The 23,974-nt window shown below is 41.0% G+C and overlaps 1 protein-coding gene across 1 annotated transcript in view; it reads left to right on the top strand.

The window, feature by feature from the left end:
* PCDH15 (protocadherin related 15) overlaps positions 1 to 23,974 on the top strand; it is an 810,754-nt gene that overhangs the window by 582,146 nt on the left and 204,634 nt on the right. The window contains exons 19-21 of the mRNA XM_087701782.1: positions 3,551 to 3,683; positions 9,444 to 9,523; positions 22,566 to 22,659. Of these exons, the coding sequence (XP_087557908.1) occupies positions 3,551 to 3,683; positions 9,444 to 9,523; positions 22,566 to 22,659 (307 nt within the window). The remainder of the gene's footprint in view (positions 1 to 3,550; positions 3,684 to 9,443; positions 9,524 to 22,565; positions 22,660 to 23,974) is intronic.

The following is a 23,974-nucleotide window of genomic DNA, read 5'->3' as shown; positions in this document are numbered from 1 at the left end:
ACCATAGAGTAGAAAAGCAATATTTTTTTTCTTAAACCAAGTATGGAGAAGAAACATAATGAGTGATTCAAAAATATACAGCACACAGTTGAACAGAAAAGGTTTAGTTTTGCATACAGATTATAGCTTGGAGGGAAGTCCTCAAGTGTGAATATATTTCACAGAACAAAACTTTAAAATATACCATGGTTATATACCTAATTACAAATGCACACTATTCTAACATTTAACATGACTCACACATTCCTGCTGCGCTATCCAAATGGAATGCGTATGACATATTTTCTATATACAGTGGCAATGTGATGGCTCTTCTAGAAGCCGATAGGCCTTCTGGAAGCATGTCATGAAGGGTGACATCTGTCGGCAGCTCTTAAAAGCAGCCGTACCTTTTCTTGGAATCCTGTGTTTTTCTACTCTTCAAACCTTCTCTTTTTTGGCAAAAAATATTTAAAAAAAGAATTGGTCATATTTCCAAAAACATGGAAAGGCACCTATAGCAGTTAGACTTATATACCGCTTCATAGGGCTTTCAGCCCTCTCTAAGCGGTTTACAGAGTCAGCATATTGCCCCCAACAACAATCCGGGTCCTCATTTTACCCACCTCGGAAGGATGGAAGGCTGAGTCAACCTTGAGCCGGTGAGATTAGAACCGCTGAACTGCAGATAGCAGTCAGCTGAAGTGGCCTGCAGTACTGCACCCTAACCACTGCGCCATCTCGGCTCACCTATATATTAAGGAAAGAATTTAGAGGTCTTCAGTTCTGAACATTCTCAGTTTCTTTATCCTATGAAATAGCCGAGAAAAGGAAAAGGAAAATGCAACAAAATAAAAGAAATGTAAGCAAAGTCCAAAACATATATTTTAATTGTGGGCTTAGCTAGTGCTCTGGTGATCCCGTTATCTTTACCTCTTTCATCCACTTTTTCTTTCATCTGTCTCTCTCTCTCTCCAGTATATGGAAGCAACAAAACATTTCCACCTTAGTAGAAATACTTCCATTGGCTTTTGATATGCGATGTAGTCCATAAATCCACCACTGATTGCAGTGGTGAAATTCAAAATATTTTACTACTGGTTCTGTAGGCATGGCTTGGTGGATGTGGCAGGGGAAGGATACTGCAAAATCTCCATTCCCACCCCACTTTGGGGCCAGCCAGAAGTGGTATTTGCCAGTTCTCCGAACTACCTAAAATTTCTGCTACCGGTTCTCCAGAACCTGCTGAATTTCATCCCCGCCTGACTAGAAAATTGAATTTGTAGGATCACATTTAAGTAGAAAGACACTTTCTCTCTTCCCCCTGCATAATTTTGTCACAATCGCTTCCACAATGTTTTGGCAACAACATTTCATTCCCTCCCACAAAAAGATGGAGGCTGCAGCTGTGCTGTTCCTCTCCTTATGGTGGTGAACTTTTCCTTAAGTGGAGCTATTCCCCCAATTTCTCTTCCTCAAAATAAATAGATCAAGAATGTGATGGAGCTTTTCATGCACAGTTCTTTAATTATTTAGCTTCTTTTTTATTCAGTTTTGGGATTTTGGATGTGGATGGAGGTAGAGATTAGATCCAACATATATGATCTCATTTTGCTACTGACTGCATTCTGAATAACATAGAACTAAAACAGAATTACTGACATAATGAACCTATGTGGAAATCTATAAAGTGGACAGTCCAAATGTAATACTTAAATGTCAGTGACTTTAAATGATTCTTATAATAATATTAAGCAATTTGGATGCATATTTACATTTTGGCTTGTCACCAGCCATGTAGCATTGTAAACACTTAAATTCAAATATATCTTCATACCTATAAGGATTAGATACTTTAAATGTACATTCTCCTTAAAGTGACAGAATAAACCCAGACTGTACAAATTCTATTGAGCTGTAGAATGTGCAATCCTTAGGGGGTTTTTTTTCCTGGTGCCTAAATTAGAAAGCTGATTTTTTAAAAATCTATTTTTTTCCTGATGCAATTTTTAATAGCAGTTTTCAAAAATCAAATCAGTGTAATATTTGGTATCTTGTTTTGATTTTTAAAAATAAAAGTAAATATATTTCCATCAATAACAATAGCAGGAAGGGAGGGAGTGGACTGGGAGAGAGGAGTGGTAGAGGGGGAGGGGAAGTAGGGTAGAGGGGAATGATGGAGGGAAGATAGCAAGTTGGAGGTGGGTGGAAGAAAGAGGTGTATGGAGAGCGGAAGAGGTATATTGGGTTTTTATTTGAGTTTGAGTCTTATTTTATTTATATTTCTGGGGGTATTGTTGACAAGAGGAACTGCTGTGATTATTATTTAATGTTGTATGGCCCCGGTTATGCACAGTATATATGTGACTGTATGAAAATGAAAAATGGAAAATAAAAACATTAATTTTCAAAAAACAATAGGTTTTCTTAGAAGAGAAATGAAGTCCCTGAGAGACTAAGAGAAAATGGTTGAAAGGAGGAAAGAAAGAAAAGGATTTTCTAGTAGAGTAGAATGAAACTTAGTAAATATAATCAACGGTATATATTCAATAAAATGTGTGAAGATATAGATTAAAACTACTACTTGTGGATAACTAATTAAATGAAATGTTTACTGTATAAAATATGTATTATTAAGAGTAAAACAGAAGAATAGATGGAAATGATATGTTAAGCTTGATCAACTTTGAGAGGCAAAAGGGGTATTGTTTATATATTAAAGAAAAAAATTAAATTAAGCAGGAGAAAACGGAATAAAAATAAGATGACTGAAATGTAAAATGGAAATTTGATGTAAAATGTTATATGCATAATAGAAGATGTAAAGGGGGGGGGAACCAGGACAACACTTTGTTCATAAAAGAAATATGTAACAAGAAATAAATAAATAACTTTGTACAAAAAAAAAAGAATAGCAATAGCAGTTAGACTTATATACCGCTTCATAGGGCTTTCAGCCCTCTCTAAGCGGTTTACAGAGTCATCATATTGCCCCCAACAACAATCCGGGTCCTCATTTCACCCACCTCGGAAGGATGGAAGGCTGAGTCAACCCTGAGCTGGTGAGATTTGAACAGCCTAACTGCAGAACTGCAGTCAGCTGAAGTAGCCTGCAGTGCTGCATTTAACCACTGCGCCACCTCGGCTCTAAGTAATCTAATCAAAGGACTGAGTTCATAAATATGTTTATTTGAGCACCCCTTCCCCCCTCCAAAAAAGGCTTATTTTGGAGAAAGTGTTACGGTCATTAAAAGCATACTGCACATTATTTTAATCCCCATTGAGATAGCTTTCATATTACTACTTAGAGCTTAAAACTTGGTAGGAAATTTAAATTTTCTTAAGGCCCTTGCAGTCTCTTCAGTCCAGATAGGGCTCTTCTCTGTTTTAATGGGAATGGAAACAGCTTTACTTATTTATCAGGACTACAACACAAATTAGAAGCTGCTGGATTGGGGGCCCTTCCCTTTGTTTAGACACCCTGAATGCTTAATGCGATATAACATTTAGAGTTTGATAGAGGGAAAAGTGTTATAATTCGATTTTGACTGAATTCTGTTTGTCATTTCAGGAGTTCCATCACTACTGTTTACATCGAGGTGCTTCCTCCTAACAATCAAAGTCCACCTCGCTTCCCTCAACAGATGTACAGTCTTGAGCTCAGTGAGGCCATGCGAATTGGTGCCATTTTGCTGAATTTGCAGGTACAGAATGCTTCAATGTAAGCATTTACGAAGCTCTTTCTGTTTATGCGTACGAGTTGAATTATTTGTAAATGACTCCCGATTTTGCTCGGGCAACTTTTGCATGATAGATTGTCGAAATCTCAGCTAACATTCAACACTTTCCCCCCAATTGGTTTATAGAATAATCCATGCATATTGTTACGTAGCCTGTCTGACGCTGATGAGATGAATAAGCACCTAAGAGTTTAATTTTGCTCCGATGAAATAGCAAGCACTCCATAACTCCATAACGCAGGCATCCAGTATTCTCTTATCTTGGATTTCATGTGATAGAATTCTATGGATCAGTTACCTTCTCGGGGAAAAACACTCTCATCACTGTAAATCTTATTGAGGGACCCTTGCAAGATTTCTGGAGTCCAAAACTGCTGTTTTGCAGTATCTGTAATAACACCCATCCATCATATCATAGAGATCTTTTGGATCATTATGGAAAACTACTGAAACCAGTGAGATATCTCTGTAGATAATGGGTCATGTTCTGCATTTTTTCATCTCTTTATATGCTGTAGTAGGAAGTGTGCTTTGCATGTAAGCTTCAAGGTTACATTTCTGGTATTTCCAACAAGGGCAGAAGAAATTGTATTTGGTAACATAATAAAGCTGCACTAGCTCGTACTGATCAATGACTTGACCCAGCATAGGAGAACTTGTGTTATTTCATTTTAAGTTCTTAGAACAGCAAATACGACAGTTTTTCTCATGCTGTTCCCAACACTAACTTGAACATTTCATAATTAAAGGGGGAGGGAACATTCTGCTTTTAACAATTATTACAGAAAAGAACACTAACTATACTGAAAAGAAAGGAAAATATATCAGGAAAATTAACATTTCATTCATTAGGGTACCTGTGGGCCATGGCTTACTAGTGGGCCGTGAGGGGTTTTCAACCAGGACACAGAAATGGTCAGCGAACCCATGTGTACATTCTCACTTGTGCCAGCAGCGGTGATCCACATCCACATGCCCAATTTAAGTGAGCGGGCAGGGATGTGTGCATGTTGATGTGTGTATATTGCTCACACAATGTTAGCAATAGCAATAGCAGTTAGACTTATATACCGCTTCATAGGGCTTTCAGCCCTCTCTAAGCGGTTTACAAAGTCAGCATATTGCGCCCAACAATCTGGGTCCTCATTTCACCCACCTCGGAAGGATGGAAGGCTGAGTCAAGCTTGAGCCGGTGAGATTTGAACAGCCGAACTGCAGAACTGCAGTCAGCTGAAGTAGCCTGCAGTGCTGCATTTAACCACTGAGACACCTCGGCTCTTTTTGTTGTGGCCCACCGGCAGCCAGCAGAGCTGACAGCAGAGTCGGACAGTGAAGATGTTGGGGAGGAACTTGGGCCAGTCCTAGGGGCTGAAGAAAGCTCAGACGAGGGCTCTGCGTTGGAGGCAGAGAGGGAGCTAGACAGCAGTGAGGCAGAGGAACAGCTGGAGCCTATTCCCAGTGTGCACATGCGCAGAGCTGCCAGAAGACAGGAACAACTAAGAAAGCAGGGTCGACTTAGGAGTAAATCCTTGGAGATGATTGGCCCCTCCCATAGGAAACAAAAGAGGAGCGAACGGGGAGTGGGCTTTTTGCAGGAAGCAATTCATTCATTTGGTCGTTTCAAGAGTGGAAAGTTCTGTTTGTGACTATAAGAGACTCTGTGCCAAGTTTTGCCTTGTCCTGCATTTGGAAACTAGTCATCTGGCAGTTCTCCAAATGAGATAAGGTTCGTGTTGATAAATATTCCTCGGAAACACTGTTTGCTAAGCCTTGCTGACTGTGAATGAAAGGAATTCACAGTCATGTAAATAAAAGGGGTTTTGCCGGGACCAAGGTGGCGCTGTGGGTAGAGTGCAGTACTGCAGGCCACTTCAGCTGACTGCTAGTTCAGCAGCTCGGCGGTTCAAATCTCACCGGCTCAAGGTTGACTCAGCCTTCCATCCTTCCGAGGTGGGTGAAATGAGGACCCGGACTGTGGGGGCGATATGCTGACTCTGTAAACCGCTTAGAGAGGTCTGAAAGCCCTATTAAGCAGTATAGAAGTCTAATTGCTATTGCTATTCTTGCTTTTTAAGGGAGCCTGGGTCAGAACACACAAGTAGAGCTGCACATGTGTTCATTTACCGGCTGCTCACAAAGAACCATCCCGCCTTCTCCACCCCCTCACCAGCTCATACAGTTGGAAACATTGGGGAACTCTGCATTAGGCATTCTAGCTCAGGAGGCCCAACATTTCCAATGCAGTGTGTGTGTGTGTGTGTGTGTGTGTGTGTGTGTGTGTGTGTGTGTGTGTTTATTTGTGCTGATAAATAAATAAAGGGAGACTAGTATAGATCTATTTCAAGCTATTTAGCTCTCATCAGCTAGCCATACCCTTACTGGGATTTGAACCTGGGCTATATTACATACTAGGCAGACATCTTAGTCATTAGGCCACAGGTCTCCTCCTTATCAGCTGAAGCCAGGGAAGAAGGTATATATATTTAGTGTCACAACCCCTGGTAAGCCCCAATTATGGGAGGAAGCTAACTGCTTCCATCATCTGTCAATCGGCTCGTCACAAGAGTCCATCACGACAGAAACCCAGTATTTTTACTGTTGCCTTTGTTATATTTGTGGTTATATGTTATATTGTTATATTGTTATATTTATTTATCAGCACAAATATATATATATATATATATATATATATATATATATATATGTATGTATGTATGTATGTATGTATGTATGTATGTATGTATGTATGTATGTATGTATGTATGTATGTATGAATGAATGAATGAATGAATGAATGAATGAATGAATGAATGAATGATAATTTTAGCCCATGCCACCATTTTCATGTCCAGAGGTCTGGTGCTTTTAACCAAATCACGCTTTTTCATTACGGCCTTGTCATGCCTAAAAGCAGAAAGTTGGGGCAGTTGAAATTTTACCTCAGAAAAGCACAGAATCCCAACCAATGTTGTGCTTATATTGCAGCAGGCAACCTGTAGGGGCCAATTCTATCCACTTGGTTTGGTTTCGGTAATAGATTTCCTGACAGAAAAAGAACCTCCATCTCCTCAGGGTTTCAAGCCATTTATGGCCTTTTACTGCATCTGTACCTTTTGAAGCAGCATTCTGGAAATAATTTCCAATGCTGGAAGTATTTTAACATGAAAATAAATGGATTGGAAGGGGTTCACCTGTGTCACTTCTGTTTCTCTGGGTTTGTTAGCTCTGTCGGAGACTATGTAGCTTGATCAGGACAACCGGTGGCAATCATGCTTAGGAGGCAGGAGATAATGATATAGCCCCAAAAGATAGAATCAGTAAGCTCAGCCTGATAATTTTTCTTCCTTCCTATTTTTTTAACTTTATGGATCCCTTCAATCAAGCAACGTTCACATTTTAACTGCATAACTGGGGGCAGGGGACGTCCAGAGACCACTCATGATGAAACTTGAAGGTCTTGCGTCCTGCAGTTCGACCACGCAGATTCATATGCTGAAGCTTCCCTAACATAATAATAATCCCCGATATTTGCCATTAATAGGCAACATTTACTACGAGCAAGTAACTTATTTCAAGTAATCCAGATACAGCCAAGCAAAAATAGGGATAGAAGACAGAATTCAGGCTTATCTGTCAAACATCAACTCAAAGGACTGACTGATTAATAATAGATTAGTTATGGGTGAGGGATTCAGAAACTTCAGTAAGTTTTTTTTTTCTATTCTTTAGCATAATAAAAAGAAGTCAACGTTCCATGCCAACCAATCTGTTTGTTGTCCCATTAAATTGAGGCTTCTATTCATTCTATCTATCTATCTATAATCTATCTATCTATCTATCTATCTATCTATCTATCTATCTATCTATCTATCTATCTATCTATCTATCTAATCTTATGAGCCGCAGTGGCGCAGTGGTTAGAGTGCAGTACTGCAGGCTACTTCTGCTGACTGCCCGCTGACTGCAATTTGGCAGGTTGTATCTCACCAGGCTCAAGGTTGACTTAGCCTTCCATCCTTCCAATGTTGGTAAAATGAAGACCCAGATTGTTGGGGGCATTATGCTGACTCTGTAAACCGCTTAGAGAAGGCTGTAAAGCACTGTGAAGCGGTATATAAGTTTAAGTTCTATCATCAATCTATTTGAAAAACAGATTTGGAAGGGACCTTGGAGGTCTTCTCATCCAACCCCTTGCTTGAGCAGGACACCCTGTACCATATCAGACAAATGTTTGTCCAGTATTCTGAACTGCCCATCTCTTTCAAAGAGTCCTTCTCTGGACAGTGTAAAGTAAAGTATCAAAATATATGAGTATATTAAAAAATGTTAGAGTTAAAATGTTTTTAAAATGTAAATAAATTAAGGAGGCAAGAATATTTAAATCCTGTTAGAATTTGCTTGACAAAGGCAGAGGGAAGGCTCTCATAGCGCTAACCAACCGAATGACTGTGGTCATACAGAGTCGTGTTTAACTTCTTTTGGAAGGTGTGGAGATTGGAGGCTACCTTACCCTCCCAGGGAAGAATATTCTGTAGACTCATTTCATTATACTCTAGATCTAGATTGTCCTCCCTAAAACAGTTGAAGTTCTTTAACTGATGGGGTCAGCAACATACCTTACCATTCTGACTGGATGGGACAGGCCACAGGAATAGTATTCACTTACCTTCTCTACCAGTTCCCAAATGTGATCCCGTCCGAGCATGTGCTCAGCCTTTTGCGCATGTGCTTTGACTTGAAAATGTGCCTAAATGGGACGGTATAGAGCCGGGGTGGGCAGGTGGGCCTGGCGAACTGGTCTGAACCCCGGCAGAATACCACCTCTGACAGGCCAGTGTGATGGGATCAAGAATAATGTTCAAGAAATATTTGAATCCAGTGGTTCAATGATGATACATTTGGAACTTTGGAATAAAAGTGTTCTTTGCTTAGATTATTTGTTTGTATGACTGATGTTACACCAAACGACATTTAGATTATGTTTACAAACACTGCAAGGAGGATCTGGCTAAAATCCATAATTTCAAAGCTGTGTTCCTCTATTTGTCACATTGAACTCAGAGGATTTTATTTAAGAGTAGACACTTATTAGATTTCTATGCCAATGGTACTTTAATGTGCTTAATTTTCACTGGAATGTGTTTTCTATTATTAAACAGATACAGTTTGTTATTATCCTGCTTAATTTATGGTATTATCTGATCACTTTTTTTTTCAAACCATCTGTTGCTCTGTAGGATTTTTGTGCTGCATATTTTAAGAAGCATACAAATAAGGGCATGATTTAAATAAACATTTTTATGACTTATTTTACTAGTGTCTTAAAAAAAATCAGTCATAAATAGTCCCTTCTGCATCATTCTGAGAATAATGTGAAGAATATACTGCCTGTATAAAAGGACCCTTTTTTAAATAAACTCATTGTTGACTAAATCTTAAGTATGCAAATATTTTAATTTTGTGAAATTCCAAGAGGCAATTATCATTCTTATCACAGCATATTCTCATGCAGCCAAAATGCAGCCATTCTCCAGAGGGGATAAACAATATAATGATCAGGCTGTTGAGAGTTAAAGCTGTCAAATATTAAACTGTTATGAGCTGATTAGCATTTCAAATGTGTTGTCCATCACTATTCGGGAATTTTTTAAAAAAACAAAACTAAAAAAAGAAATCAAGTCTCTTATGCTACTTCTTTGTCTTGTTGTTGTTTTTGTTTTTAAGGCAATTGATCGAGAAGGTGATCCTATAAAATACCTCATACAAAATGGAGACCCCCAACATGTATTTAATCTTTCTGAAACGTAAGTCAATTTTTTTTCCTTTGAATGGCAGTCAATGAACAAATTGATTTTAGTTAAGTTGCTTTTCTCTCTCTCTCCCCCCCATTCAGTCATGTCTGATTCTTGGAGACCTCCTGGATGAGTCCCTGCAGTTCTCTTCCAAGGTTTTTTTTTCAGAGGTGGTTTGCCCTTGCGTGCTTCCAAGGGCTGAGAGAAAGTGATTGGCCCAAGGTCACCCAGATGGCTTTGTGCTCAAGACAGCACTAGAATTCATAGTCTTCCGCTTTCTAGCCTAATGCCTTAACCCAGGGTTGTCAAACTTTCAGGCCATGGGCCAAATGCGTCACGCACTGGTCACTCCCATGCCTGATTTAGTGTAGAGGGGGAAAGTTCCAATACGTCACATGACTATGCCACAGGGGTGGGTTTCAACTGGTTCGCGGCGGTCCCTGCAAACCGGTTGGTCGCTGAACCCGGAAGTAAGTAACTTCCGGGAACGGCAAAGGGCGCGCCCACCTGCCCACGGTCCTTACCCGGTTTTGACGAGTTCTGCGCTTCCACGCATGTGCAGGACGCATACAGCACCTGCGCGATCATCCAGGAGCAGCTGGAGCGTCACGCAGATACTAGTACGCATGCGTGCACCGCGCGCGTGCACGAGGACGCCGCCGGCCCTGTTCCAACCGAAGCGGTTGGAACAGGGCGAGAAACCCACCCCTGCTATGCCATGATGACGCGAGTTTGACACCCCTAACTTAACCATTACACCAAACTGGCTCTCTAATCAGCTATACAAATTGTACAAATATATATCAGTTTACTGATGAAAATGTGTGTAGTGATAATAACCTCTATGAATTTGAAGCAATTTTCATGGTCATGACTAAGTTAGGCCTACCCACCCAGACAATTAATTCAGAGCTACAAATCAGAATAAACTACATTACAATAATTTTACTTTGCCTTATAATAAGTGTGATGTAGTAATATACGGATAGACGATTGACAGACTTGCAAACCCTTTGAATCAATGACATATCTTTATGATAGGCTTCCAAACACATCTACTTTCAACTCTGTTTTCCATGAAAGCTTATTCAGATTCACAAAAGAAAGTACCATTGGAACTTCCTTCCTTCTATGTAATGGTAGGATTACAGCACATACTTCTAACTTCTCAGCCCAATTTAAATAGCAGATTGTGTGCAAATAAGTTTCCAGTCATGACTATTCAACTGTTCGAAGCTGAGCTCTCTCATATTTAATAGCAGCCTTGTAAATGTGCTAAACTTTAAAATCGTACATCTGAGACCATTTATTTATTATAAATGTTTGATTGGGTAAAAACCCACTGAGATGGAAACTTCCATTATGAGAACAACCTGGGATTAATTAGAAGCCTTTAGATTTGCCAGGTTTTCCGCTAATGACAGTGACTTTTTTTTAAAAAAAAAGTGTTAATTCTAGTCTTAAAAATGAAATGTGCTTTAATAAGAAAGACCTTTTGGGACTATTGTTTTAATTCAACCCCAGATATTCCAGACATTACTACCGAGAAAGCTTTTAGCTTTCTTCCTAAATTAATGCCACATTAATGAAAAGCCATAGCAAACTGAAAGGTACATGTACTAGAAACAGTGAAAAATCCTTTTTTTTTTTAGAATCTGCCATTTGCGAAGCTATTACTTGTCTGAATATTAATTATAAAAAGGAAAGAAGGAAGCTGTATTTTTTTATTTTAAAAAAGTAAATTTGAAGCTTTATGAATGTGTTTCCCGAACTCAACAGTTGTATTAAAACAAAAGAAATGACTAGTTCTTCACCAGTTGAGTACTGCATAAGCAGGATAAAGACTAAATCTGTGGATGATGTGGTACTTTCTTTTAAAGCTCATATTGTAATTTTGTTAATGCAGAACCAGCTTTATTTCGGTGATTTACTTTCTGCGTAGGGAACAACATATCAAAGACTGAAAATATTAATTCTTGTGGAATGTAATTGGACATTTAAGAACTGTCATGGTTATCATTTTGGAACTCATATCCAACATCTAATTTTGCATTAGATTGAAATGCGTTATTATGGAATGGGATGTATGTTTAGAACCAAATCTCATTGAAAGTAAGGATTACAAGAAGTGATGAATATTACAGCTGTGGCTTGAAGTTTGTTGAAATGAAGCTGACCTACTCAACTTTGGCTAAAATTCATAGTTCTACACATTAGCCAGGCTGCTTATGGAAAGATTCAGCACTGATTCATGCTTCCATTTTAGAAAGGGCAAACCTGATGGAAGTTTAGGATGACACTTAGAAAATCAAATGTAGCTACTCAATTTGTGTAATTTTTTTAAGGTTTCCTACAGACAGGATTTAGTAAAATGGGAAACCACAACTCCATGTCATATGTAGTGCAAAAAATTGAAACCTCATTTTGTGTGTGTGTGTGTGTGTGTGTGTGTGTGTGTGTGTGTGTGCGTGTGTGTGTGTGTAGCAATTCTATGTCCTGAATTTATATCCAGTATGTCTGGTTTTGCAGATTTATAGGCTACATGGGACAATTGCTGTTTTAAAAAAAGTGTTTAGCTTACTCACAATGCAACAAAGCTGCCTGTAACCATTCTGATTCCCCAAATCAGCAGAAGTTAACAAAGAAATTTACTTCCTTTTCGGTTCAAAAGTTTCATTTTCTTTTCAAAACCAACATTTCATCATTCCTCAATCAGTAAGACATCGGAGTACAATTTTTTTGTGTGTCAAAATAGTTCTAGTTTACCGCCAAATTCTTGTCTAGCCTAATGTATACCCCTCCCTCCCTCCACCCTCCCCCCCAACCCTCCTCCTCCTTCCCCCCCCCCGACTTCCCAGAACCCGTCCACGGTATGGATTTTTAACAAACACAGTCTAAAATCTATTGAGAAAAAAGAAATAAAGAAATTAATGACATCTCTACATTGACCTTAGCTTCTTCTTGCTGAGCTAACTTTAAACCATTTAAATCATTTCTGATCTTAAGCATAGGCTAACTGGAATTTCTTGGTCCCGTATTTATTTTGTATATAGTCAATCCATTTTTTCCAGTCTCGTTTATATCTCTCATTTGAGTGATCTTTAAGATATGCCGATATTTTAGCCATCTTGGCTAAGTTTGTAACTTTCAATGTCCATTCTTGAGTTGTAGGCAAGTCTTCCTTCTTCCAGTATTGCGCCACCAACAGTCTTGCTGCCGTTATTAGGTGCAGAATCAAGTTAGTCTCTACCACTGTAAAGTCAGTACATATACCTAGCAAGAATAACTGAGGAGTAAACTTTATCCTTCTTTTAAAGATATTTTGCATAATCCACCATATTTTTATCCAAAATGCCTTAACCTTTTGGCAGGTCCACCATATATGAAAATATGTAGCATCGAGAGAACCACACCTCCAACATTTAGGCTGTACATTCGGATACATAGAAGCCAGCTTTTTAGGTTCTAAATGCTATCTATAGAACATCTTGTAAAAATTTTCTCTCAGGTTTTGAGCTTGTGTGAATTTCACATTTGTTACCCATATTCTTTCCCATGTATCCAACATTATTGGTTCTTCAATATTTTGAGCCCACTTTATCATACAATCTTTAACTAATTCTGTTTCCGAATCCATCTGTATTAATACATTGTATATCCTCTTTATATGCATTAAGCTTTGATCTCTTATTTGTTTAAACAAATTATCTTCAACTTGGATAAAACCAATTTTTTTGATCTATTTTCCACCTGGCCTGTAATTGCCCATACTGGAACCAGGAAATTTACTTCCTTAAAACACTGTGTTGCTGTATTCCCAGTACAGCATTTGTTTTACCTACCGGTCTCTGTCTGTCTGTCTGTCTCTCTCTCTCTGTATATCTCTTTCTCTCTCTTTTCCTTCCTCCCACTGCCCCCCTCTTCCCCCCTTCTCTCTTTAAAAGTTAGACAAAACAAAAAGTAGGAAAATAATCTGAGAATGCAGCATAGGGACCACTCTGTTTGCAAAGACAAACCATGCTGGCAGGGTGACTGGTTTTCAAAATTTCTCAAGAACATCAGCAGAACCTTATATTGAAGCAGATACTCTGTCAATAGAAAAGAGGACAATTCATGCCTTGGGAGGTCAGGAACCCAGCAAGACAGTGACTGAATTTATAATGCAGTGAACCACAGGTTATCCCAACACCAATTCAGAGCCATCATCCCATTATCTCAAAGTTCACACCTTTCACACCTCTTTTGTAGTGCACACAGTTTTCCAACCACATAAGAGTCTCGGATTTCAGTCAGAGCCAGGAGGTTTTTAAGAAATAGCAGGAAAAACTTGGTTTTTCTTTGCTCATATCTCGGTTAAAGTGCAATCCCACCATCCAACGAATGATAGAAAATATACTAACAGAAAAAAAAGTGGTCCTTCTTGCCAATCCCTTTCTTCTTTGTGGGTTCCATTCTTCCTTATCGATGAAAAGCAGTGCCTTATTTCTTGTGTGTTGTGCTCTTTTTTTCATACAGTTGGATGACTGCTCTGACTTTCCTGACCTCCCCACTTCTAATAGTTACTAGCTTGCAGAAATAATCCACCAACATAGAAAGTATCGTAGGGAGAGGCTTGAAATGCAACCATGACATCTGACATTTATTTTGTGCTAGGAAGAAAAGAGTATAGTAGAGATTTACAGTATGGCTTCCAGATTTTGAGTGCTAACAAGTAACTCATTACATCATCATCATCATCATCATCATCATCATCATCATCATCATCATCATCATCATCTTTTAATGACACCATAATCCCTTGCAGGGTGGAGTCTGGGCAACTGAATAGCAATAGCAATGGCAGTTAGACTTATATACCGCTTCATAGGGCTTTCAGCCCCCTCTAAGCGGTTTACAGAGTCAGCATATTGCCCCCAACAATCCGGGTCCTCATTTTACCCACCTCGGAAGGATGGAAGGCTGAGTCAACCTTGAGCCGGTGAGATTTGAACAGCCGAACTGCAGAACTGCAGTCAGCTGAAATAGCCTGCAGTGCTGCACTCTAACCACTGCGCCACCTCGGCTCTTGGAGCTAGCAGAGTATTTAAATGGCCTGATGCCCTTCCTGTCACCAGTGCAGAGCTTTGTTCAGCAGATATATTATCATTGTGCCCAAAGAGAGAAATATCTGCCTCTACCTAGGATCGAACTCACAATCGCCTGCTGATTGTGAAGCGAGAGCTCCACTTCTAGGCCACTGCACCACCTTAAGTAACTCATTACATGGATATAGAGAATTCAAACTCTTTGCTACTATCCAAGTAGACATCCATATGTAGCAGGGGGGAGGAGGAAAAAAAAGGAGAGTTTGGGAGGAAGGGAAGGAGGCAGAGGGACTGCAGGAGAAGGAAGGAGGGGCTTGGCTGGGGAGAGGGAAAGGAAGAGGAAGAAAAGAGCGGGAAAAGAGCAAGGGAAAAGGAGGTGAAACCAAGAGGAAAAGGGGAGACAAGGCTTCTGTGGACCAAGCCTGAGGGAGATAAGGGAATAGGATAGAGGCTTCTATGGGCCAAGCCTGAGGGAGATAAGAGAATAGGATAGCAGAGGCTTCTGTGGACCAAGCCTGAGGGAAACAAGAGAATAGGATAGCAGAGGCTTCTGTGGACCAAGCCTGAGGGAGACAAGAGAATAGGATAGCAGAGGCTTGTGTGGACCAAGCCTGAGGGAGACAAGAGAATAGGATAGCAGAGACTTGTGTGGACCAAGCCTGAGGGAGACAAGAGAATAGGATGGCAGAGGCTTCTGTGGACCAAGCCTGAGGGAAACAAGAGAATAGGATAGCAGAGGCTTCTGTGGACCAAGCCTGAGGGAGACAAGAGAATAGGATAGCAGAGGCTTCTGTGGGCCAAGGCTGAGGGAGACAAGAGAATAGGATAGCAGAGGCTTCTGTGGGCCAAGCCTGAGGGAGACAAGAGAATAGGATAGCAGAGGCTTCCGTGGGCCAGGCCTGAGGGAGACAAGAGAATAGGATAGCAGAGGCTTCTGTGGACCAAGCCTGAGGGAGACAAGAGAATAGGATAGCAGACGCTTCTGTGGGCCAAGCCTGAGGGAGACAAGAGAATAGGATAGCAGAGGCCTGTATGGACCAAGCCTGAGGGAGACAAGAGAATAGGATAGCAGAGGCTTCTGTGGGCCAAGGCTGAGGGAGACAAGAGAATAGGATAGCAGAGGCTTGTGTGGACCAAGCCTGAGGAAGACAAGAGAATAGGATAGCAGAGGCTTCTGTGGACCAAGCCTGAGGGAGACAAGAGAATAGGATAGCAGACGCTTCTGTGGACCAAGCCTGAGGGAGACAAGAGAATAGGATAGCAGAGGCTTCTGTGGACCAAGCCTGAGGGAGACAAGAGAATAGCATAGCAGAGGCTTCTGTGGACCAAGCCTGAGGGAGACAAGAATAAGAAAGCAGAGGCTTCTGTGGACCAAGCCTGAGGGAGACAAGAGAATAGGATAGCAGAGGCTTCTGTGGACCAAGCCTGAGGGAGACAAGAGAATAGCATAGCAGAGGCTTGTGTGGACCAAGCCTGAGGGAGACAAGAATAAGAAAGCAGAGGCTTCTGTGGACCAAGCCTGAGGGAGACAAGAGAATAGGATAGCAGAGGCTTCTGTGGACCAAGCCTGAGGGAGACAAGAGAATAGCATAGCAGAGGCTTGTGTGGACCAAGCCTGAGGGAGACAAGAATAAGAAAGCAGAGGCTTCTGTGGACCAAGCCTGAGGGAGACAAGAGAATGGGATAGCAGAGGCTTCTGCGGGCCAAGCCTGAGGGAGACAAGAGAATAGGATAGCAGAGGCTTCTGTGGACCAAGCCTGAGGGAGACAAGAGAATAGGATAGCAGAGGCTTCTGTGGGCCAAGGCTGAGGGAGACAAGAGAATAGGATAGCAGAGGCTTCTGTGGGCCAAGCAGAGGGAACAACAAAGGAGCAGGGGCCGTGAAAGGAGAGCCCAGCACCCAGTTCAAGAAAGAGGAAGAAGCTCCAACCAGCCACCTGAATACCACCATATCTGTGACTTGCCTGCTGAGAGGAGGCTGACCACCACCCCATCACATGACCCTGGCAAGTAGCGATGAATCAGAGAAGGAACAGGGTGGACTGGCAGCCATACGAAGAGGGCCAGGAGAACCTAGACTCCAGCAGCCCTTACAAGGGTTAGCGCTACACATATTTTTACAGCATGGTCTTGATAGTCCTAATTTTCTATTGCACTGGAACCAATATTTAGAGTTCCAAATAACATTTGTGAATTGCAAGGGTAACGAAGGTGTCTGCTTGATATAACTAGAACTCTTGCATATTTTTTTTAATTTGTGCAAGCTCTATATTATCCTATCCAGGCTACTGAAAAATTCCATCCCTTTTCTGAATTTCTACACGACTTTCAAGTGATAGTCAGAAATTAACTTTCTGGCCAAGATGACTGGTTATAGGACAGTCCTGTCTCTTTCTCTACCACATATTCTTAACTCTTTCCAAGAACTCCAAGCCTGCTTCCTTGCTCTTAGTGAGGATTGTAGATTGTAGATTGTAGATTGTAGAAGTTTATTTATATGCCGCCCTTTTCCCTGGGGGGACTCAGGGCGGCTCACAACCCAAGGGGGAGGGACAAACTTTTAACATATAAGACAATACATAATTAAAAACACAACATTCATACCATTCGGGCGGGTTACAGTCTTAGCCCCAGGCCTGACGGGATAGCCAGATTCTGAGGGCTGTGCGGAAGGTCTGGAGGGTGGTGAGGGTACGAATCTCCATGGGGAGATAGTTCCATAGGATTCGGAGCTGCCACCGAGAAGGCTCTCCTCCGCGTACTTGCCAGTCAGCATTGACCAGCAGATGGAACTCGGAGGAGGCCTAATCGATGAGATCTAATAGGTCGCGTGGAGGTAATTGGCAGTAGGCGGTCTCTCAAGTACCCAGATCCACTACCATGTAGGGCTTTATGGGTGACAAGTAGCACCTTGAAGCGCACCCGGAGATCGACAGGTAGCCAGTGCAGCTCGCGGAGGATAGGATGAAGAAATAGAGAATGGTAGAAGTGAAAAATCTTCAGGGGTCCGAGAGTAAAGAGCATATCTCCCCTAGGTTGAAATATCATCCATCGCTTTCTATCAGTAGGTCCTCTGACTACCACTACCAGCAAGGTTAGAAAATGCTACAAATCTCGGAAGGCTGAACATTATTATTTTTTTATTATGGGCAAAATGCTATGTTAACAGCAATGCAGCCAACTTATGGAAACCTCACTCAAAAGGTTGGGAACAAGATGAAAGCAACGTAATGGGACATATCAGAGGATCTTTGAAGATTGTTAACATGCAAGTGGAGAAAGGCCCTTACATAAAGGCCCTGGGTACTTGAGTGACCGCCTACTGCCAATTACCTCCACTAGACTGATCCGATCGCATCAATTAGGCCTCCTCCGAATTCCATCTTCCAGCCAGTGCAGACTGGCAACTACCCGGAGGAGAGCCTTCTCGGTGGCTGCTCCGACCCTCTGGAACGAACTCCCCGTGGAGATTCGGACCCTCACCACCCTTCAGTCCTTCCGCGCCGCTTTAAAGATCTGGCTGTCCCGGCTGGCCTGGGGTTAAGATTCTAACCCCGCCCGAATTGTGTGATTGTATGACTGTTGTGCTCTCTTTTTAATATGTTGTATTGTCTCCATGTGGAATATTGTTTGTCTTCCCCCCCCCCCCTTTTTGATCTGTGAGCCGCCCTGAGTCCTCCCAGGGAAAAGGGCGGCATACAAATAAAGGGAAACTAAACTAAACTAAACTAAACTAAACATTCTCAGTTGTGGCTCAAGTATTCAGTCTATAGTCCTATAATGTTAACGTAGCCTATTATTTCCTACATTTTGCTTTTCAATGACTTGAGCTCCTTTGTTCTGCCAAAGCACATACATATTTCATTCACCCAGTTATTCGTGAGTACCGTTTTTTTAGCTTGGCAAGGATCAGGAAAAAGTCGAACATTTGAACAAGGGACATAAAAATATCCCCATGTCATTCTTCTCTATAACATCCTCACAAATACAAGAACTTCATTATGAACAAATACTCAATTTACCCTATTCTAATTCTCCACCGGCTCAGTTGAATTATACTCCTATGCTATAACAAGAGACATAAAGAAATTCTTCTCAGCCGTTTCATTTCAACAGCAGGGAACTAAATGTAATATTTGGTCTGCCAAAAATCTTCTCAGCTAGTTCTTTTACAAATTAAGTAGTAGTATTGCGATTCAATCGAGTGCATTATTATTCAGAAGTTCCATTGAGTTTGCTAGAGTTTATTCTCATGTATGTGGCCAAATGTATGGTGCCTCAAGTATACAACTGAATATTAGATTTCTGGTTGATTTCAATGTGAGAGACTTAATTCACACTACTTTACACGAATGGCAGTTCATCAAATATTGTGAATTTATAAATAAGGTAGTATGGGAGATGTAGTAGCAACTTGCATATAAATATTTTATCATCTTTAGAATTCTTGGGTCAAATAAGTTTCCTTTAAATTATTCAAAACATTTATTTTCTTACGCTTTGATTGTCTGACTGCTCCACATCACACAAACACACATCTATTTATCCCTTAGACAATCTTAATTTTCTTTTTATTAAGGCTGTCTAGAAGTCTGAATGGAAGTCAATTTCCAACTATCCCATCCACCTTTTACATGATACATTGTCCCTCCATTCAATTTCTTCTTAATGATGAATTTTGATTTCAATCATATTAATTTGGGGCAGGGACTCTCTTTTATTGTATTGAGGAAAAAGTTATAAATTTAATAATGAAATTCAGCATTTTTATTGCATTCTATTTCTGTTTTATTTTCTTACTCTGTTTATTTGATGCTTCTGTAAATATGTTTTATTTTCATTTTCATTTCATACAGTCACATATATACTGTGCATAACCGGGGCCATATAACATTGAACAATAAACACAGCCATTCTTGTCAACAATACCCCCCAAAATACAAACCCAATATACCACTTCAACCCTCCATACACCCTTTCTTTCACCCCCCTCCAACTTTCCTTTCTTCCCTCCAACATTCCCCTCTACCCTACTTCCCCTCCCCCTCTATCACTCCTCTCTCCCAACACACTCCCTCCCTTCCATCTCACCCTCCCTCCAATCCTCTCTCCCACCCTCTCTACCCCTCTTTCTTCTTTCCCTCTGCTCCTCCCTTCGGTGTATTTCTACTATCTATCAATATATTCAGCTTCCTATTTTTACACTAGAATTAAAAAAGCAACAGTATACAAGTGCAATCATGTTACTTTAAAATCTAGCACATACTATACTCTGTTTATTTGATGCTTATTTACTAGATTTTGTTCGCTACTTCTCTTTACCTTCAATTGATGTCAGACAGGTAAATTCTGTCTATGAAGAAAGTAGCAACTACATTTTCGGATAAACACCTGCCTCCCCTGGCACCCACTATTATGTTTACTTGAAATATCCCAGATGTTTTGTGAATGCTTATAACTTCTGTTTTGTTTTGTTTTATTGGGTAACTGGAACAATATAATGTCCTGGTCATTTTGCATAAAGAAATGTAGAAGTAGTTCTGGGACCGCACAACAGTTGTTGTTGATTTTTCCAGTCTCTTGGGTATTTATCTGTCAGCACCACCATGTATACCAAACCAAGAAATCAACTCCACAGAACTATGCTTTATCCCCACTCCCTCCCACTCGCCTTCTTATACTCAGGTGAATTGCAGAGGTCTGTTGTGCATGCCTTCATCTTGTTTTGATATTAAACCAGATTTTCCTCTCGCCATTTTGTGGGCATATCTCTGTTAAGAGCTTCTTTTCTACCATCTACCTCATCTCAATTTTTAATTCAGTACAACATTAACCATTTTTTTCTTTATTAATGTTCCATTGCATACTTCAAATAAGGGGCAGCGAATATCAGGCTTCCAGGCATTATCAAACAAAGCTTTTGGCAACTCTTTCCCTCGAAGTGGTACCTTGGTGCTCTCAACTGCTTTGAAACTCATCAAATTTGGTACTCAATCCATTTTGATGTGAAAACCTTGTCACGATACTCGTCGTTTGTTTGATACTCAGTGCACAAACTAAAACTTGTTGGTGTTGGTTGCCCGTGACCCGACAAATGCGTGAACGTCAAAAGCGCGCCGACAAAACCACGGTGCTAAAACCGCGATGTCAAAAGCGCGCCGACAACAGCGCGCCAACAAAAGCGCGCCAACAAAAGCGCGATTAAAGTTAAGGTAAGGTTGAGGGTTAGGGTTAGGGTTAGGTATAGGGTTAGGTTTAGCGTTAGGTTTAGGGTTTGGTTTAGGGTTAGGGTTACAGCGCGCTTCTGTCAGCGCGCTGTTGTCGGCGTGCTTCAGCGCTCATTCGTCGGCGCGGTTTTGTCACCGCGGTTTAGTCAGGCGCGCTTTTGTCGTTCGCGCATTTGTGGTGGAACCTTGGTTGCCTTGTGACTCACTACATTATTCCTTATGAGAAACGTGTATTTGGTACTCATAGTATTCATTGTGCCAATGAGACCAATTATTGATAAGTACCAAAATACTACTGTATCTACACTGGCTGGAAATATTGGAAATTGTATTTCAGCAAGACCTAGAGATATACAAGTTTCTTGCACCTGTTTTAAACAAACCTAGTAGGAGTAATTCAGTTTCTAACAAAGTGATATACATACATTCTTAACTCTAGTTGAACTTATTTATTTATTTCTGTTTGTTTATTTATTCTTATGGGGTAAAAGTTTTTGGTGAGAAAAGGAGAAGTCTGGGAGAACAGAAGAGAACTAGAGCATATAATATTATTTATTTAAGATATGCCACTTCTCATCCAGGTCTTCCACTGCAGTTCACAAAAATAAGCCGTAGAACCATGATTGCCATTATTTATAGGCAAGACTCCCAACAAGAGCACCTTTCAAAGATCTCCAGGTCCAGGCTGGTGCACAGCAGCAGAGTTCTTTAAATCTGGATCGGTCATTTTTATCGCAGTTGCATTGAAATAATCTGATTTTAAGGGCATTTCATTATTGTTTGTGTTTTAAGACACATATCCTGTCAGTTCAGTGCTGGGACCACTAGTATAACCATATATTACAAAATCTTCAATTTTTAAACTCATTCTCTCTCTCTCTCTCTCTCTCTCTCTCTCTCTCTCTCTCTCTCCCTCCCTCCCTCCCTCCCTCCCCCTCCCTCCCTCCCTCCCTCTCTCTCTCACACACACATTTCTTCTTCTTCTTCCTCCTCCTCCTCCAACCCCATAATCCCTCACAGGATGGACTCTGTGCAGCTGGAGGTAGCGGAGTGTTTTAATGGCCAGATGCCCTTCATCTTACCAATGTGGAGTTTTATTCAGCAGATATATTCTCAGTGTTCCTAGAGAGAGAAATATCTATCTATCTATCTATCTATCTATCTATCTATCTATCTATCTATCTATCTATCTATCTATCTATCTATCTATCTATCTACCTACCTACCTACCTACCTACCTACCTACCTACCTACCCATCCATCTACCCATCTACCCATCTACCCATCTCTCTCTCTCTAACGTATCTATCGATCTTTCTGACGATGTATCGAACTTTCTATCTGTCTATCTATCTATATCTATCTATCTATCTATCTATCTATCTATATCTATCTATCTATCTATCTATCTATCTATCTACCTACCTACCTACCTACCTACCTACCCACACACATACACACACACACACATGCACACACACACACACACACACATTATGTTTAGATCTATCTATCTCGTCATCTGCATCTACATCTATCATCCATCCATCCATCTATCTATCTATCATATGCAGTTATTAAATCTCAAAAACCAACCTTATGCCACAGAAAAATCATCCCCCAAAGTCCATTCTAAAATAGAAATGTTTGCTAATACAAATCAAAGCCCTTTGCATATCAATAAGCTTGTCACCCTTTAAGAGCCATACTTTGTTGTAACGTGCATATTTGTTTTATTGCTAGATCCGGGCTGCTAGCCTTAGGAAAGCCTTTAGACCGAGAAAGCACCGATCGCTACATTTTGATTGTTACAGCTTCAGATGGCCGACCAGATGGGGTAAGTTCCTTGCAGAAATATAAAAAATGTGTCTGCAGCTGTGAGCAAAGAAGCAGGAAACTAAAAAAAAACAGCGAGCCACAACCTTTGGTTACTTTCCCCCCCCCCCTAACGTTTCTAATATAAAGCAATTCCCTCTTATGTCCAAAACATTTCTACCGATGCTTGTAATGCTGCTACTCCAGTGGTTTGTGCCATATCCTCTGACATTTCATTGTTCTGTTTTGGCCAATTCAAACATCACACGTTGTCAGGGGAATCCCCAAGGATTGATCCAACACAAAACTGGAATCCATAGCCTGAGCTACTTGCTTTGACCTATACAAACCTTTTATAAGATTCTGTCCTGGGAACTTCCCTATGGGTAATAGGACATGGGCACAATTTCTTTTCATTTTTTCCCCCCCAGACACTTGGGAAAGAATTTTGAAACGATGTGTGACAAAGTTATAATGAAAATCACAATGAAGGTTTTCTACTATTACTCAGGGTGGAAGTTCACAAGTTAGAGTAGCTGCTAGCTAGAGAATTGGGATACTTGTTGTACTTATGAATCAATATTGATTGATTGATTGATTTTATTATATTTATATGCCGCCCTTTCCCCCCGAAGGGGACTCAGGGCGGCTCACAATTCAAATCGAGGAAGGGGGGTACAGACAAAAAATAAAAGACGAAACATAACAATACATAGTTTAAAAACACACCACAGTCATACCATTCGAGACGGGGGCAACAGCTCTTTAGCCCCAGGCCTGTCGGAACAGCCAGGTTTTAAGGGCTTTGCGGAAGGCCTGGTGGGTGGTGAGGGTTCGAATCTCCACGGGGAGTTCGTTCCAGAGGGTTGGAGCAGCCACAGAGAAGGCTCTCCTCCGGGTAGTCGCCAGTCGACACTGGCCGGCGGATGGAATTCGGAGGAGGCCTAATCTGTGGGATCTAATCGGTCTAGCGGAGGTGATTGGCAGCAGGCAGTCTCTCAAGTACCCAGGTCCAATACCATGAAGGGCTTTATAAGTGACGACTAGCGCCTTGAAGCCAATAGGCAGCCAGTGCAGCTCGCGGAGGATAGGTGTTACGTGGGTGAACCGATCGCTCACGCGGCTGCATTCAATAGCAATCAAGCACATTCAGATCTCTTGTTACAAGATGGCACTCTTCCATCACTGGAGGTTTCGAAGAAGAGATTGGACAGCCATTTGTCTGAAATGGTATAGGATCTCCTGGTTGAGCAGGAGGCTGGACTAGAAGACCTCCAAGGTCCCTTCCAGCTCCATTCTGATTCATGCAAAATAAGCTGTTTATTAGCTAGTTCAAA

The sequence above is a fragment of the Thamnophis sirtalis genome, unplaced genomic scaffold, assembly GCF_051295495.1.
Source record: "Thamnophis sirtalis isolate CommonGarterSnake01/CBP01778 unplaced genomic scaffold, rThaSir2_p1.2 scaffold_15, whole genome shotgun sequence".
Taxonomy (NCBI): Eukaryota; Metazoa; Chordata; class Lepidosauria; order Squamata; family Natricidae; genus Thamnophis; species Thamnophis sirtalis.
The sequence above is the reverse complement of the archived record's forward strand: the minus strand, read 5'-3'. Positions and strand labels throughout refer to the sequence as shown.